The sequence below is a fragment of the Rhodamnia argentea genome, chromosome 2, assembly GCF_020921035.1.
Source record: "Rhodamnia argentea isolate NSW1041297 chromosome 2, ASM2092103v1, whole genome shotgun sequence".
Taxonomy (NCBI): Eukaryota; Viridiplantae; Streptophyta; class Magnoliopsida; order Myrtales; family Myrtaceae; genus Rhodamnia; species Rhodamnia argentea.
Window position 1 is genome coordinate 16,379,097 of NC_063151.1, and position 15,255 is coordinate 16,394,351.

Here is a 15,255-nt window from a genome sequence, read left to right on the forward strand (position 1 = left end):
CCAAAAAAAAAAAAAAAAAAAAAAAAATTTTGGAGGGAAAAAGAGATTAGTCACCGCTTTCTTTCTAAGATGGAGGAAGTACCTTAAAACTAATAAAAGCTAAATCCGATGAAAAATATATAAATAAGATATAAAAAAAATTTGTGCGGGCGGGCGGACCGCGATTAGTGCAAAGTGAATTTTTGAGTTGTTTCGAAATCAACATCACTTTCATTTCAAATTAATTAAGATGTGTAGCCAATAAACTTAAAAATAAATAAAATAAAAGTAAAATCGATTGAAAAATAATAATTGTATAAAAATAGATATAAATATATAAAAAGGGCCGCCGCCTGGTGGAGAAGTCCTTAAAACTTAAAAGATGTCCGAAGAAATTTGTGCAGATGGGCGGACCGTAGTTAGTGCAAATTGAATTTTTGAGTTGTTTCGATATCAACATCACTTTCATTTCAAATTAATTAAGATGGACGGCCAACAAACTTAAAAATAAATAAAATAAAAGTAAAATCGATTGATAAAAAAATAACTGTATAAAAATAGATATAAATATATAAAAAGGGCCGCTGCCCGGTGGAGAAGTCCTTAAAACTTAAATGCTATCCAAAGGAATTTGTGCGAGCGGGCGGACCACGGTTAGTGCAAAGTGAATTTTTGAGTTGTTTCGATATCAACATCACTTTCATTTCAAATTAATTAAGATGGACGGCCAATAAACTTAAAAATAAATAAAATAAAAATAAAATCGATTGAAAAAAAAATTATATAAAAATAGATATAAATATATAAAAAAGGGTCGTCGCCCGGTGGAGAAGTCCTTAAAACTTAAAAGTTGTCCAAAGAAATTTGTGCAGACGGGTGGACCGCGGTTAGTGCAAAGTGAATTTATTTCGATATCAACATCACTTTCATTTCAAATTAATCAAGATGGACGGCCAATAAACTTAAAAATAAATAAAATAAAAATAAAATCGATTGAAAAAAATAAATATATAAAAATAGATATAAATATATAAAAAGAACCGTCACCTGGTGGAGAAGTCCTTAAAACTTAAAAGCTGTCCGAAGAAATTTATGCAAACGGGCGAACTGCGGTTAGTGTAAAGTGAATTTTTGAGTTGTTTCGATATCAACACCACTTTTATTTCAAATTAATTAAGATGAACGGCCAATAAAATTAAAAATAAATAAAATAAAAGTAAAATCGATTGAAAAAAATAATTATACAAAAATAAATATAAATATATAAAAATAAAAATATATAAATAGCAACTTTGGATTTTCTGATTATTAATGAATTATTTATTATTGGCTGCATATAGGTATGGACACTGAAACAGAATTGCATAAAATTTTTTGTATATTTTATTATTTTTAATTTATTTTTATGTATTTTTGCATTGATTTATTTATAAGATGCGTTAAGTATTTTCACGTTAATATTGCAACTCTATCAAAACCGGAGGAAGAACACTAAAAAAATGAAATGGAACGCGATGGGAACCATGTGCTCGGAATAATATGCCAGGATATATTCTCACAACTACATTGGAAAAAATGCAAAGACGTGGACGCACCTAAAAACAGAGAGCCTCCATCGGTGCGATTGCAAATTCCGACTCTCCTCCTCCTTCGTCTTCCTCTTCTTCTGCACAGGGCTCGCAGAGAGAGAGAGAGAGAGATGGAGCCGGGCATGTCGCCCTCTTCTTCTCGGTTCTGGCTGTACGTGATGGTGATAATAGGGCTGGTGAGCTTCGCGGGGCTCATGGCGGGTCTCACCCTTGGCCTAATGTCCCTCGGCCTCGTCGACCTCGAAGTCCTCATGAAGTCCGGTCGCCCTCAGGACCGTGTCCACGCCTGTAACTCTCTCTCTCTCTCTCTCTCTCTCTCTGTGGATCGGGTCGTCGTCTTTGTTGCTTAAATTAGATTTGGCTTGAGAATTAGCGATGCATATGCTTAGAATTTTTGCCGTTCGCAGTGTCTAATTCGTGTTCGTTTTGATGTAATAAGTCGGCTCGGGAGTTTATTTCGCGAGCTGATTAGATGATACGGCGGATTGCTGGCAAGTGATTCGACGCGATTGCCCTTTTATATATCTACATAGTTAGCGCGATGTATCGGTTTAACTTGCTGAATTTCAATTTTTGAGCTTAACTCCTTGTTTTATCTAGTAGTCATATTATCGAATTTTTCTTGCTTTTTTCTGTCATCAGCTAAGATTTTCCCGGTGGTGAAGAATCAACATCTTCTACTGTGTACTCTTCTGGTTGGCAATTCTTTGGCTATGGAGGTACTGGCCGTGGTTCTTCTTCTTCTTGCCGGAAGTGGCAAAAAAAGAGATATTAAAGTTTGAGGGCTGTTTCTGTCGGGTGATTGCTTGCTGGGATAATAAACACTTTCTCTTTGTGATGTAGACTCTTCCTATATTCTTGGATAAACTGTTGCCTCCTTGGGCAGCTGTTCTGATATCCGTGACTCTGATCCTCATGTTTGGAGAGGTATGCAACTATGAGATCTTTGATTTGACTTAAAAGAGTCTTGAGGCCTCTTTAGTATATGAGTTAATATCATTTTCTCAACTGCAGATATTGCCACAAGCGGTCTGTACTCGCTATGGATTGAAAGTTGGTGCGATTATGGCACCGTTTGTCCGTGTTCTTGTTATGCTGTTCTTCCCCATAACTTATCCAATTAGTAAGGTATGATTGAGAAAGGGCAAGGACTGAATGCAGGCATCGTAAATATGCACTTTAGGGTTTGGTTGTCAAATTAGGCAACTGAGACTGAATAATTTAATGTAATATGCTTCTGAGTTGTTTCTTTATCATACATGGGTTACAGGTTTTAGATTGGATGTTGGGCAAGGGCCACGCTGTCCTTTTAAGGAGAGCAGAGCTGAAGACCTTTGTTGATTTCCATGGCAATGAGGTACTAAATGCTAGCATTTTCTAAATGACTTGACTTATCTTTATCTAGAGCTATTCATCTACTCATTCAGTTTGAAAAATGTAGTGTGCATACTTTTGCTAGTTAATCTTTTTGTGATAAGACATGATTGTTTGACTTGTGAATTGTCTCTTTTTTTTTTTTTTTTTTTTTGGGTCGAAGACTTTTGACTTGTTCAGTTTCATGTTTTTCCGATTACATGAGTCATGTATCTTCTTGTCCATGCTCAGGCTGGAAAGGGTGGGGACTTAACCCACGATGAGACTACAATCATTGCCGGAGCACTACAATTGACAGAAAAGACAGCAAAAAATGCAATGACTCCTATTTCGAAGGCATTTTCTCTTGATCTGGATTCAACTCTTAATTTGTGGGTTTCTTGTTTATTCTTTTTATCTTGTTCAATAAGCATTAGTTATATGCTAACTACCCTTTGTTCATTCAATACAGGGACGTGTTGAATGCAATCATAACCATGGGGCACAGTAGAGTGCCAGTTTATTCAGGTGTTCCAGCAAATATAATTGGCCTTATTTTGGTAAAATTTCTTCACAGGAAGTATGTTCTGGTTGTTTTTTTCCCCTGCCATTGAGTACAGTTACATTTTGTTTGTGTTGTATTGATGTGGGAAGTTGAAAACATATTGAGGGCATGAAGAGCAAGGAACTATATTTGGATGTTTGTATCTTGTTGTGTTTAACATAAAATTCTCTGTAATCAAGAAGAGTGATATGCAGTTTTGATTCTTTTCAAGGTAACATCTTGGTATTCATGTTATTTAGAGCTTGAGAATGCTTTGTCAGTATTTTATAAGATTCTCACATAACACTGTCAGAAGAGCTAGATGGGTTCCTAGCTTGCAAGCATGTGGTTTTTCTGTTCTGTCAGTGTTATGGACACTGCTGGAGGTGCATCATTTTATAGTTTTGCTTGTACATTGCAGTTATGTATTGTCTTCTGAAAGTGATGTGAGCCTTCTGCAAATGTAAGATCACTTTACACTGACATAGGAGTCCTGGGTTCAATTTACTGGAATGTCTCTTGTCGATGTATTTGTCTTGTGTTTATGCCCTTAGTTTATATTTATGAAGGTGTTGCATCCTTGTGTGTTCGTAGATGATATGATAATGATACTCTGGCTGTGTTATTCAACCAGAACATTATGGCATTTCTTCGTCATTCTAATTGTTAGTCGGAGTTTGGAAAGAAACTCAGGTTATTAAATCGAGCATGAATTTGGTCAAATCTTGCTGCTGCACTATAAGAAATGACATCCTGACCATTGTGGACAAAGTATATTGTGTTCACAATTACTTGACATGTTTTCGAACTTCATCCTTCATATCTGAGTTGCTCTTTACTTCTGTGAAATAGCTTTTCATACATCAAAGCTGTGTGTACTGCTTTTATCATTCTGATTTTCGTCGTTACGGGATGTTTTTCACGTGGAAGAACTATGGCATACCTGTCCTCCTTTCCATGTTGACTTTGATCCTTTTCCCCACGGAATTGTAACACAGAAACTTTGCAGGTTAAAAATCTCTTAGCTGTGGATCCTGATGACTCAGTTCCTCTGAGGAAAATGATGATCAGGAAAATTCCTCGGTACAAAAATGCATTTCCTTTGTTTATGGGTTTGTGATAAGGAGTAAGACATATTAATATTTGAAAAAATGCTGATCATGGCTTTAAAAATATGGGTTTGCGAGAACCATGCTTGTTTTAGAATTGACGTGGACATCATCGTTTTTTTTTTTTTTTCCCTCTGTCATGCATACAGGGTTTCAGAAGACATGCCGCTATATGATATTTTGAATAAATTTCAGAAGGGTCATAGCCACATTGCTGTTGTGTACAAGGATATAACCAGGAAAAAGGAGTTGGCAAAGGAAAGTAAGGAGGGTGAAAATCTTGAGTTCAGGGATAGGTTTAAGAAGAAAAATAAAAAACCTGAGGCACCATCAAGAAAAGGTGAGGATGTACAAAGATTCTGGAAGTTTCATCATGCAAATGTTTCGGTTCTCTTTTCTGGAGCTCAACCTTGATTTTTGCATACTTTGTGGCTGTGTTATAACATAGAGGCCTTTTTCATGAAGCTTACACTGGATTGTTAATTTCTCACAATCATCTATATTCGTACATTGAAGTTTCTATGTCCTAAATTTTGTTGATGGGATAGACTGCTGCTTGTCTAGTTTGACATCCTGTGAGGAATATATTCTATGGGATTTCACGAACATAGCATAATTGCTCTGCTTGGGTGATAATTAGATGAGAATGACGTCACCCCTACTGGCACTGCAAATAATCCACGGGTTAAACTTGGGTTTGATGATACTGGAAGGGCAGCTACAAAGACCGAGGAAAGTCGGGCAACTAAACAGAGTCCACCTGCCACTCCTGCTTTTAAGAAAAGGCATAGAGGTTGCTCTTTCTGTATTATGGATATTGAGAATTCCCCTATCCCGGAGTTCCCCCCAAATGAAGAGGTTGTTGGCATTATTTCTATGGAAGATGTCATCGAAGAGCTTCTTCAGGTACGGTCTAATTCGCTAGAAAGCTATATCGTGAAGTATAGTGAAACAGCAGGGTTTATAATATGCAGCTTCAGTTGTATCAGATTTTTTCTTTTGTTTCTTGAGTTTTAATGCCATTGATGACCATTCGGGTCTTCTATTTATTTCAGGAGGAGATACTGGATGAGACTGATGAGTATGTCAATATCCACAACAAGTAAGTTTAATCTCTTACATTTCACGGAGATTTCTCTTTATCTTTATCAAGCAGGGCAAACAGCAGTTGTTTGCTACAAAATGCGACAAATTATCAATATCTTGGGCTTAATTATTTTATCTATCTCCAATGGTCTGTCAAGGAACTAATATATGGTGGGTGTTGCAGGATTAAAGTAAATATGCATGCTATTCCAGAAAAGGCTCCGAATTCAAGTTCAGTGAATGCTTCTCCTTTGGAGTCTTCTACGACGAGCACGCCTTCTGCAGTCTCTCCTCGCTTAGCAGTTGCAGGATCTACGCCAACGTTCTCAGTATCAACCAGTAATTCCTTAACCGGTTCACCAACTACGAGCTAGTATTAGCAAGTCTCATTAAACTGTATTTAAACGTAGATGAGAAGTAAGAAGTTGGAAAAGTGCTAATAATGTATCTAAATTAGTAAATGTCGGTGACAGCATGAGAATGGTCACTAGTGTGGTGGCATTGCAGTATTAGTACAAAGGCAACATGAGCATACTTGCTTTTCTTAAAGGGTGGGGAGGCAGTCTAGGTGTTGCCATCTCGTACGGAAGGTTTGATTTGATTATAGCTATCGGGGTGCTAAAAGTTGGGAAACTTCTTTGTATGGGGTGCCATATATTCAATGCTCATGACATGACTCGAACTTGTGATCTCATGAAAGATGGTACGACATTTTCATAGCCGGACTAGGTTAAGTGGAGACATGACATACTTGTTAAATGTATGGGTGGATGCCTTTTATTTGCTATTTTCTCCTCTTTTATTCACTGCAACGTCCCAATTCCAAATATGTAAAGAAAAACTAGCATGGAGTCAATAGCATAATTCTAATATGTGATGCAATATGTAGAAGATGACCTCATGGATGCATATGCAATTGTTAGCAACAACATAATGGAGGCGGTCATTCAATAGAGCACCTATGGGTATATAAGAAATATATAGAATTGATTTTTTTTTTAATGAATAGATCCAATCGCAAAAAGGGATCAAATAGGAAATGATTCTTTAAATTATAAAATTATAATGAAATATCCGATCAATCATTATTTATCGAATTTGAAAAAGAGTTGGAAGGTGCTTGTACAAATTGGATTAAAAAATAATCAATTAAACATGAAGTCGTAAGCTTCCAAGCAATGGGAGGAGATTATTAAGACTCTTATCGCGTGCCTGTTGAAAAATGAGTCACCGATCGGTGACTCATAGGCTCTTTGATCGGTGGGAAGCGTGGAGAGCAATCCGATAGTGTTAAGGTAAGGCGTAAATTGGGAAGGTAACGGTAGGAAACAGAAGTTTTCCCTGATGTAGCTTTTAGGGAAAGAGAATACTCCAGGGAAAGAGAGAGCCCCATAGAGGCAGGCAGGCAGAGAGGGCTTCAAGAAACCTAGGGCCGAGTCCCGATTTTGTAATTAGCTCGAAATTCCTGCCCTCTGCAAATTCCTTTAGGAAATCATGATCACAACAATTTTAAATACAATCACTAATTTATAATCTTTTCAAGTATAAACTCAATTAAATATGAAGTTTTGATACACTTCCTCTCTCTTTATCCATTTTCTCACATTAAAACTCAATGTCAATAAATTATAGAAATTGGGAGATGTAGAATATAATTGGTAATGTATTCTCTAACTTTTCTCAAGTTTAAACTCAATTTGAGATAAAACCATAATATAATTTTGGTTTGTCGATTTTCTTGAATTAAATTCCAATAAGAGACAAAAACTAACATTTGACAAATCAATAAGCTAAAAGCTTAGGACATGCATGGCAACATTTCTGCTCTAGAAATCAATTTCTCGTCAAAAGTTAATTTTTACTTAATTTTTTACTTCTTCAACTGGCTCTAAAACTACTTTTGAAGCAAAAAAATGCGCTAAAAGTAGAAAATGAAATTGCTTAACCAAGCGAATTTCTTCTTCGGAAGTTGTATTACTAAATGATTTATGTTCTTAAAAGCGCTAGAGCAGAAATTCTACTCTAGATCTAGAAGTGTTATCATGCGCTCCCTAAGGTTACATTTGGTAGTCCGGATTTTTAGTCAAGAAAAAACTAGATAAAGATAGAATAAGAAATTCAGGGATTTGATCATATTCTACCTTTTATTTGGTATCTTTATATCATATCATGTCCATTATTTGATAGAAACTAGATATTAATATAATAATTATTGACTTGTACCATCCGAAAGCTCTTTTCCGGAGTCGACATGATGAATCTTTGGCTGCTCGTTAGGTCGAAGCTCAAAGGGACGGTTGTTGGGAGTTGTTGCAATTCTAAGACATAGTAGAATAAGTAGCATAAAAACAATATTAATGTATGCGTCTATTGGCTTGTTGAGATTTCACATGACCAAAATTGGAGACGTTGCCAAAGATGAGCAACTGATATCGGAGCATTTATGTGTGTCTATCGAAAATCCTTATTATTTTTTTGACCTTTTGTCCAAGATTACAAAAAGACAAAAAAAAAAAAAAAAAAGCACAAGACAAAAGCAGAAACCAACAGCATCAGAGAGACGACAAAATCTTTGATGAAAACCAGTGCTGGAAAAAGAAAAGATGAACTAGCAAGTAAGTGACAGAGAAGGAAGACAGAACAATGAAAAAGGACAGCTCCCAACAAAGGATGGTAGCAACAGAACTTGCTAATAGAGAGTCATCCCCCTGATGATCAATAGAGACCTACGAGATCTGGGCTAGAGGGATGAGAAACTCAACGGACAAGAGAGGGGCAAAGCAGACGACTTAGGTCGAGCAACTGGATATGGCAAGCCAAAGGTTGCTCGAGACAGAGGAAGAGACTGTCAAGATGAGAACAACAAAGGCTGCGAGGGGGTCATACTAGAGAACCACTAGAGATCACAAACGATAACTCTACAGAGTTTGAATGGACCCAACACAAGACCACCATCGGCAGCCTCGCCTCCACCGAAGAAGCTGCTCGCCGTTGCCGGAGAGGCAAATGGGGCATGGTGGAGAGGGGTGGCTTGAGCAATGGATAAGACAAATTCTATCCGACTATATCCCACGGCAAGAGGTTATCATAATTTATTAATTTTATTTTCCTTTTTGCAAATTCAAGCCCAATTGGTATTTTTTAAGGGAAAATTCAAATTAAGATTCGAAGTGCTCTTATTTTCTCAAATAATGGTTAAAAGTGGATTTTATTTCAAATAAGTGTATGAAGTTGATATTATTTTAAATAAAGGCATGCAATGGCCATATCAATCTTAAAAAAGGGCCTCTCACCAATTAATTAGGGGTATTTTCATCATTTACTCTCTTTTTTTGAATTTTTTTCTTTATTTATTCCTCTTATCTTTTTCTAAAAATAAAAAAAAACCAAAAAAAGCACACAAGCATGAGCCCCTCCCACCTATGGACACTGCCCCACCACCGATGGGGTAGCGAAGGTACTCGTCGAGGTTGCCAGCACCTTGGTGGTGGTCCGCGACCCCCGCCCCCCCTAAAATGTGCCGAGGTGTTGGAGACCCCCCCCCCTATTTTTTTTTTTGTATTTGAACTTTTTTTTTATTTTTTAATTTAATTTAGGTAAAAAAATTATATTAAAATTATATTTTGATCAATATGCCTTTGATCGGTTGGAATATTTAGCCCCACCGATTGGTGGGGAGCCTTTAAAATATGCATAATCACTTTAGACTTTGTTTGAAATAAAAAAGACACTCCAAATCTTTATTTAAAATAAAGATTCCTTTTTTTTTTAAAAGTTGTGTTTTTAATTGAAATTTTTTTATTTTTTAATTTAATTTAGTTAAAAAATTAAATTAAAATTAAATTTTGATCAATATGCATTTGATTTTGTGGTTGAAATCATTTTTTTCTATTTGCCTTTTTCTTCTTCTTCATTGGCGAGGAGAGGCCCTTATTTAAAATATACATAATCACTTTAGACATTTGTTTGAAATAAAGAGGTATTTTAAATTTTTATTTAAAATAAAAATTATTTTAGACTCTTATTTAAAAGAATTAAGGGATTTTGAGCCCTTAATTGAAATTTTTTCACTTTATTTTTTTTAGCAGCTTGGCGAGGGGAGAAAAAAGCAAACAAGAAAGAAAAAAAAAACAATCCAAATGTAAAGACAAAAGTGCCCCGTTCCTTGTTTAATAAAAAACCTTTGGAAAAAAAAAATTAAATAATAAAAAAAAAGAGTGAAAACACAAAAAGAAGCCCACAACGACCAATGCTACTTCTAAACCCGCGGCCACTTCCTTCTCCTCTCTTCTTCTTCTTCTTTCTCCACCGCTGCGAGAAGTACCCAAGAATGCTCTGATTCATTTCTTGGATTCACGCAGTCGCTCTAGATTCTCGCTGAAACCCTGGATGCTCGCTCAGTCGCTCTGCCATAGCCATCGTCATGTACCCTTCTTCGCTCTCCGCTCGCATAACTCTCCTTGCTCTTTTCTCCGCCTCCACCTTCTACTTCATCTACAAATCTCGCCGCCGCAAGGACCTCCCTCTCGTCTCCTTCAACCCCAACGGCGATAGCGGCAGCGACGATCTCTCTCGGCGCAGGGGCAAGCTCTTCTTCGTCTCCCAGACCGGCAGTTCCAGAGCCCTAGCTCGTCGCCTCTTCTCTCTCCTCGCCTCCAGCGGCCTCCCGTTCGACCTCGTCGACCCGCAGAGCTATGAGCCTGAGGATCTCTCGAAGGAGTCCCTCGTGTTGATAGTCGCCTCCACTTGGGAGGACGGGAAGCCCCCCGAGAACGGCCGTTTCCTCGCCAACTGGCTCGCCGAGAGCGCCGCCGACTTCAGGGTGGGCTCCCTGCTTCTCTCGCGGTGTAGGTTCGCGGTGTTTGGCGTTGGGAGCGGTGCGTACGGAGCCCATTTCAATGCCGTGGCAAAGGACTTGTCGGTTAAGATGAGGGCCTTGGGTGCGGGAGAAATTTTGCCTTTGTCTCTGGGGGATGTCGATAAGGGTGATGTCGATGGCCTTTTCGATATCTGGAGTGAGAAGTTGATTGCGGTATTGAAGGGTGGTGAGGACAGTGGCGTGGTATTGGAGAGTGGCGTTGGCACTGGGGGAGAGAGTGAGAATGAGAGTGATGGTGGTTTTGAGAGCGATGAAGATGGAGAGAGTAGTGGCGAGTCCGTGGTGGTTGATCTTGAAGATATTGCAGGTAAGGGGCCGTCGAGGAAGTCAGGGGCAGCTGCCCAAATCAATGGGAAAGCTAATGGAACGAGAGAGATGGTGACTCCTGTTATAAGAACTAGCTTGGAGAAGCAGGTGCGTAATTGGCAATTGAGGCTATTTGAACTGTTCTTGAACTGGACAATTGAATGCATGAGATAACACTCGCTTGGCTGTCTAAAATTTCAGCAAGTGCATTTCTGCATTATTTGTATATGGATATAGGTGCTTCATCACAACCTCTATGATTTCACTTTGATGCGTCTTTTATTGGTAAACTCATTGTAGAACTCTGTGGTAGGACGTCTTTATTATTTGCCGTTCATCTGTGTCTTTTTTGCTACTTATTGAACAAACAATAGGGTTCGTTTCTTTTGCTAACTTGATGCCATCAATCTGCAGGGCTACAAGATTATTGGTTCACACAGCGGGGTGAAAATTTGTAGATGGACCAAATCACAACTCAGAGGTCGAGGAGGTTGCTACAAGCATTCTTTTTATGGCATTGAGAGTCATAGGTGATTATTGCTTATTATGTTTTCTAATCTTATAGAATTAAATTGATGTTTTTACTAGTGATGCAATTTTTATGAAGAGAAAAGGTTGGAGCAAAGTTTATGCTGCTGCTAGTAGTATGTTTTTAAGTTCGGGGGCGTGTAAACTTTTACATTAAGAACTCAGAAGGCTATGAAACCTGGACTAGAACCAAGGCTCCGTTTATTTCGCAGAATTGAATCATTTAGAAAAATGATAACTTGTATCACTTGAAATAATTAATCAATGGAAAATGTTTTCATTATCGACAACAATTTATGTCTAAACCTTTTTGTGAATAATAAAAATATTTTTGTCCATTCATTTTTGCAAGCGATATAAACGATTGTTTTTAGGAAAATGTTTTTCAAATCATTCATTTTCTGCGAGACAAACAGAACCTAAGTAATTATTGGGTCTGCTCAGTGAGAAAGTAGTTCTGGTTGCTGCTTTGCTTGAGGAGATGGTGATGTCACTTTTGGTAGCCATGCTTCCCTGTACTTCATTGAAGGCAAACTACAGTGAGCTAGACTGTTAGAGGGCTCTCTGGAATTCCAAACCAAATTCCTTTGCAGAAGGAATGGGATGACGATGAGAGAATTATGGCAACTAAGACTTGGACGACATTAAACCCAGAAAACCTTATGACATACTTTGCCGGGAAGATTTGAGGAGATCAATTCACACAAGGAAAAGAGACGTATTCACGTAATCCAGTCTTGAATCTCGTCCTTTGTATCTTCAGAGTTACCCATGTCATCGCTCACAATTAGATAGGCGAGAGCACTTGGGACTAAGCCTTTTGGGAGTAGATGGAAAATCGTCATTTTTTATGTTGTCGCTAGCAACATAATGGCCACTTTCTTATCATTTTATACTTCATATTATTGGCCATCCTAATTGTGTTGATAGTGAGAAGATGGGTTGATAGGTTGACCTTGCAGTGCTACTCATGCATCTGTTCTCATAATTCATAATCTTTTGTGTCTTTGATTTCTTTTATTCAGAATTTGCTGTTTATGTTTCTAAAGTGGAAGTGAAACAGGTGCATGGAGGCAACCCCTTCTTTGGCATGTGCAAACAAATGTGTCTTCTGCTGGAGGCATCATACAAACCCTGTGGGAAAGAGCTGGCAATGGAAGATGGATGATCCTTTAGAGATTGTTGTTACCGCCATAGAGCTTCACACAAAAATGATCAAGCAAATGAAAGGGGTTCCTGGTGAGGTTTATATGTTGAAATTTTTTAATTACCGGTGTGATTTCTTTTATTGGAAAGTTGGTCTTTTGCTGGTAAAGCATATGTTGCCTACGTAGACGTACATATGAAGAGCCTCTTTATTTGTCGTGACATTGTTACAGGCGTGACGCAGGAACGCTTATCTGAAGGTCTCTCCCCTAGGCATTGTGCTTTATCTCTTGTTGGTGAACCTATCATGTATCCAGAGATAAATGCTCTGGTGGATGAGCTACACAGGAGGCATATTTCTACTTTTCTAGTAACAAATGCACAGTTCCCTGAGAAGATTAAAATGTTGAAGCCTGTCACGCAGGTATTCCCCTCTTCTTTCTTATTTGTGGGGTTTAAAATATTTCTTTCGTTAAAGGACTTGACCTTAGTTTGAAGGTGACACAAGTCATATTTCTTGGACATATGCAGTTATATGTGAGTGTCGATGCGGCAACAAAGGAAAGCTTGAAGGCAATTGACAGACCATTATTCGGGAACTTCTGGGAAAGGTTCATAGTATGTGCTTTTATTTTCATCTTAAGTAATTGAGTATATGAGTGATTGGTGGATGAGACTTGAGCGCATTTCTTAACGAAGTCACGTGGACATAAAAAGAGAAAGTGAATATTATTTTGAATAATCGATTTACATGTATTAAGTTTTGGCAAAATCTCCAATGTAAAAGCACCATCTTGCCTGATACTCTACCCTTCTTTGGTTTACTGTGCTGTTCCCGGAAGCATCTCTCTATGAGGCAGCTCAATTGTGAATTGCACTTCCTGTTGCTTTCCATAAGTATTTTCTTTGTACCATGTATCTTGGGAAATTTAAGCATGTTTTCATCCCCACCTCCTCTCTCTCTCTCTCTCTTGAAATTCTGATTTAGCGATTTTTGTAATGATATGCCAAACTTGCTTGTGCAGTGGTGCTGATAAATCAAAGTTGTTCTCATTTTGGAATCAGTCTTCACTAACTTTTGAGTTATTTGCCAGGACTCCTTGCGAGAACTCAAGGACAAGCAGCAGCGAACTGTTTACAGATTGACACTTGTGAAAGGGTGGAATACCGAGGACATTGATGCTTATTCTAATCTCTTTAGCATTGGAAAGCCCGATTTTGTTGAAATCAAAGGCGTCACTTATTGTGGATCGTATGTTTTCAACCTCTCATAAGTTGTTGCAATTAATAACTTCTGCGTTTGGAGTTGTTGACCATTCTGACATGTTGTAGGTCCGCTACATCAAAGTTAACTATGGAGAATGTGCCTTGGCATTCTGATGTGAAAGCTTTCTCTGAGGCCTTAGCTTCGAGGAGCAAGGGCGCGTATGAAGTTGCTTGCGAGCATGTACACTCGTGCTGCGTCCTTCTGGCGAAGACGGACAAATTCAAAGTTGATGGCCAATGGTTCACATGGATAGACTATGAAAAGTTTCAAGTACTGGTGGGTGAAATGGATATACTTGTGCATCTCTTGATTTGTTTGAGTGGGACACGGTGTGCAGTATTATCAACCTCTCGAATTGCAGGTAGCTTCTGGTAAACCTTTTGACAGCAGGGATTACATGGCGGCCACACCGTCATGGGCTGTGTATGGAGCTGATGAAGGAGGATTTGATCCGGATCAGTTGCGGTATAGAAAAGAAAGGCATCACAAATCGAACCGGTGATCATGCAGGTGTGCGCATGCATATGTTCCTTTTGCGGGTTTAGTACCTTGGCTTTTAACTTCAGGTGCTTCTGTGTTTTCACTTTCAGCGAAATGGTTTCTAAAACTTCAGCAAGCTCGGCAGGGAACTTTCCGAGAGCAGGGCTTTCAAAGTAACTTCACCTATTGATCTTGACCAGCCTTATAGGTGATAATTCTTTGTACAACTCTTTGCGAGAAGGATATAAGAGCAAAGTTTTTATACCATTTTATCCATTAGGGTTGTAGATCTCCCAGTCTCTTTAGGGCAAAATTTTGTACCAGTAAAGCTGAATTTACTAATGGATAGCTCTTTTCATCTCTCTCTCTCTCACCTTAACACGAACTCGTATGTGCGGTTCACATTGGCCTCTCATATGATCAATGGATGTGATACACACACTTCATGTAAATTCAGTTCTGGACAAATGTTTTCCTTGGAACACCGGCTGACCGCTGTGTATAATTTGATGATTGGCGTCACGTACGAGTATAGCCCTGTATGGACAATTTCATCCTTACTCGTTTTGGGACGATCCTTTTGTTTCCCGTGGATTAAACTGTGTTTGTACCATCTTACATTCCATCTTGCATTCCTAAGCATCGAACTATTTCATCCATTTGGTGAAATCTCTCTTGGCTACTTCTTTTATATATGCATATCTGACGACTCTTCTCTCTCTTTGGAGTGTGAAACTGGAATTTCACACTTAATGGTATTAGCGATCTCATTTCAAAGTTCTTTTGGTCCTGCCTATTTGGCTTTAGACGGGTATTGGATTTTTTTGAGATAGAAATCGTCGAAGAGATTTATTTTTTGATGGAAAAAATTGCGTCCTGATGGAAAAGAAAAAGAAATAGGTGAAACACTCCCTTTATTTTTCACTTAGAGCTTGGGAATTTCTTGAGTCTAAATAGTAGGGGTGAGCATGGATCTAGAGTAGAATCGG

The 15,255-nt window shown here is 38.2% G+C and overlaps 2 protein-coding genes and 1 long non-coding RNA gene across 4 annotated transcripts; 2 read left to right on the forward strand and 1 right to left on the reverse strand.

Annotated features, from left to right (window-relative positions):
• Positions 1-1,539: 1,539 nt before the first annotated feature.
• LOC115728435 (DUF21 domain-containing protein At1g47330-like) lies at positions 1,540-6,179 on the forward strand. Of its 2 annotated transcripts, XM_030658771.2 has the most exons (12): positions 1,542-1,856; positions 2,211-2,287; positions 2,412-2,495; positions 2,583-2,696; positions 2,839-2,925; positions 3,174-3,313; positions 3,394-3,481; positions 4,475-4,548; positions 4,724-4,914; positions 5,215-5,480; positions 5,630-5,676; positions 5,845-6,179. In XM_030658771.2, the coding sequence occupies exons 1-12, from the start codon at positions 1,679-1,681 to the stop codon at positions 6,032-6,034; spliced, it is 1,536 nt and encodes a 511-aa protein (XP_030514631.2). In that variant the 5' UTR covers positions 1,542-1,678; the 3' UTR covers positions 6,035-6,179. The 2 variants fall into 2 exon arrangements, with proteins under 2 accessions (XP_048131001.1, XP_030514631.2); XM_048275044.1 differs by lacking the exons at positions 4,724-4,914; positions 5,630-5,676; positions 5,845-6,179 and having other exon boundaries at positions 1,540-1,856; positions 5,215-5,319.
• On the reverse strand, positions 1,866-14,867 carry LOC115728470. The gene is made up of 3 exons (XR_004013845.2): positions 14,647-14,867; positions 13,310-13,317; positions 1,866-1,886 (listed from the first exon to the last, which is right to left on the reverse strand). It is a non-coding gene; the product is annotated as an uncharacterized LOC115728470 (long non-coding RNA).
• Positions 9,904-14,628, forward strand: LOC115728465 (S-adenosyl-L-methionine-dependent tRNA 4-demethylwyosine synthase). Its single transcript, XM_030658794.2, has 9 exons — positions 9,904-10,953; positions 11,260-11,375; positions 12,437-12,612; positions 12,753-12,943; positions 13,051-13,137; positions 13,614-13,771; positions 13,852-14,062; positions 14,148-14,296; positions 14,377-14,628. Exons 1-8 carry the CDS (start codon positions 10,084-10,086, stop codon positions 14,286-14,288), a joined length of 1,950 nt encoding a protein of 649 aa, XP_030514654.2. The 5' UTR covers positions 9,904-10,083; the 3' UTR covers positions 14,289-14,296; positions 14,377-14,628.
• Positions 14,868-15,255: the final 388 nt, after the last annotated feature.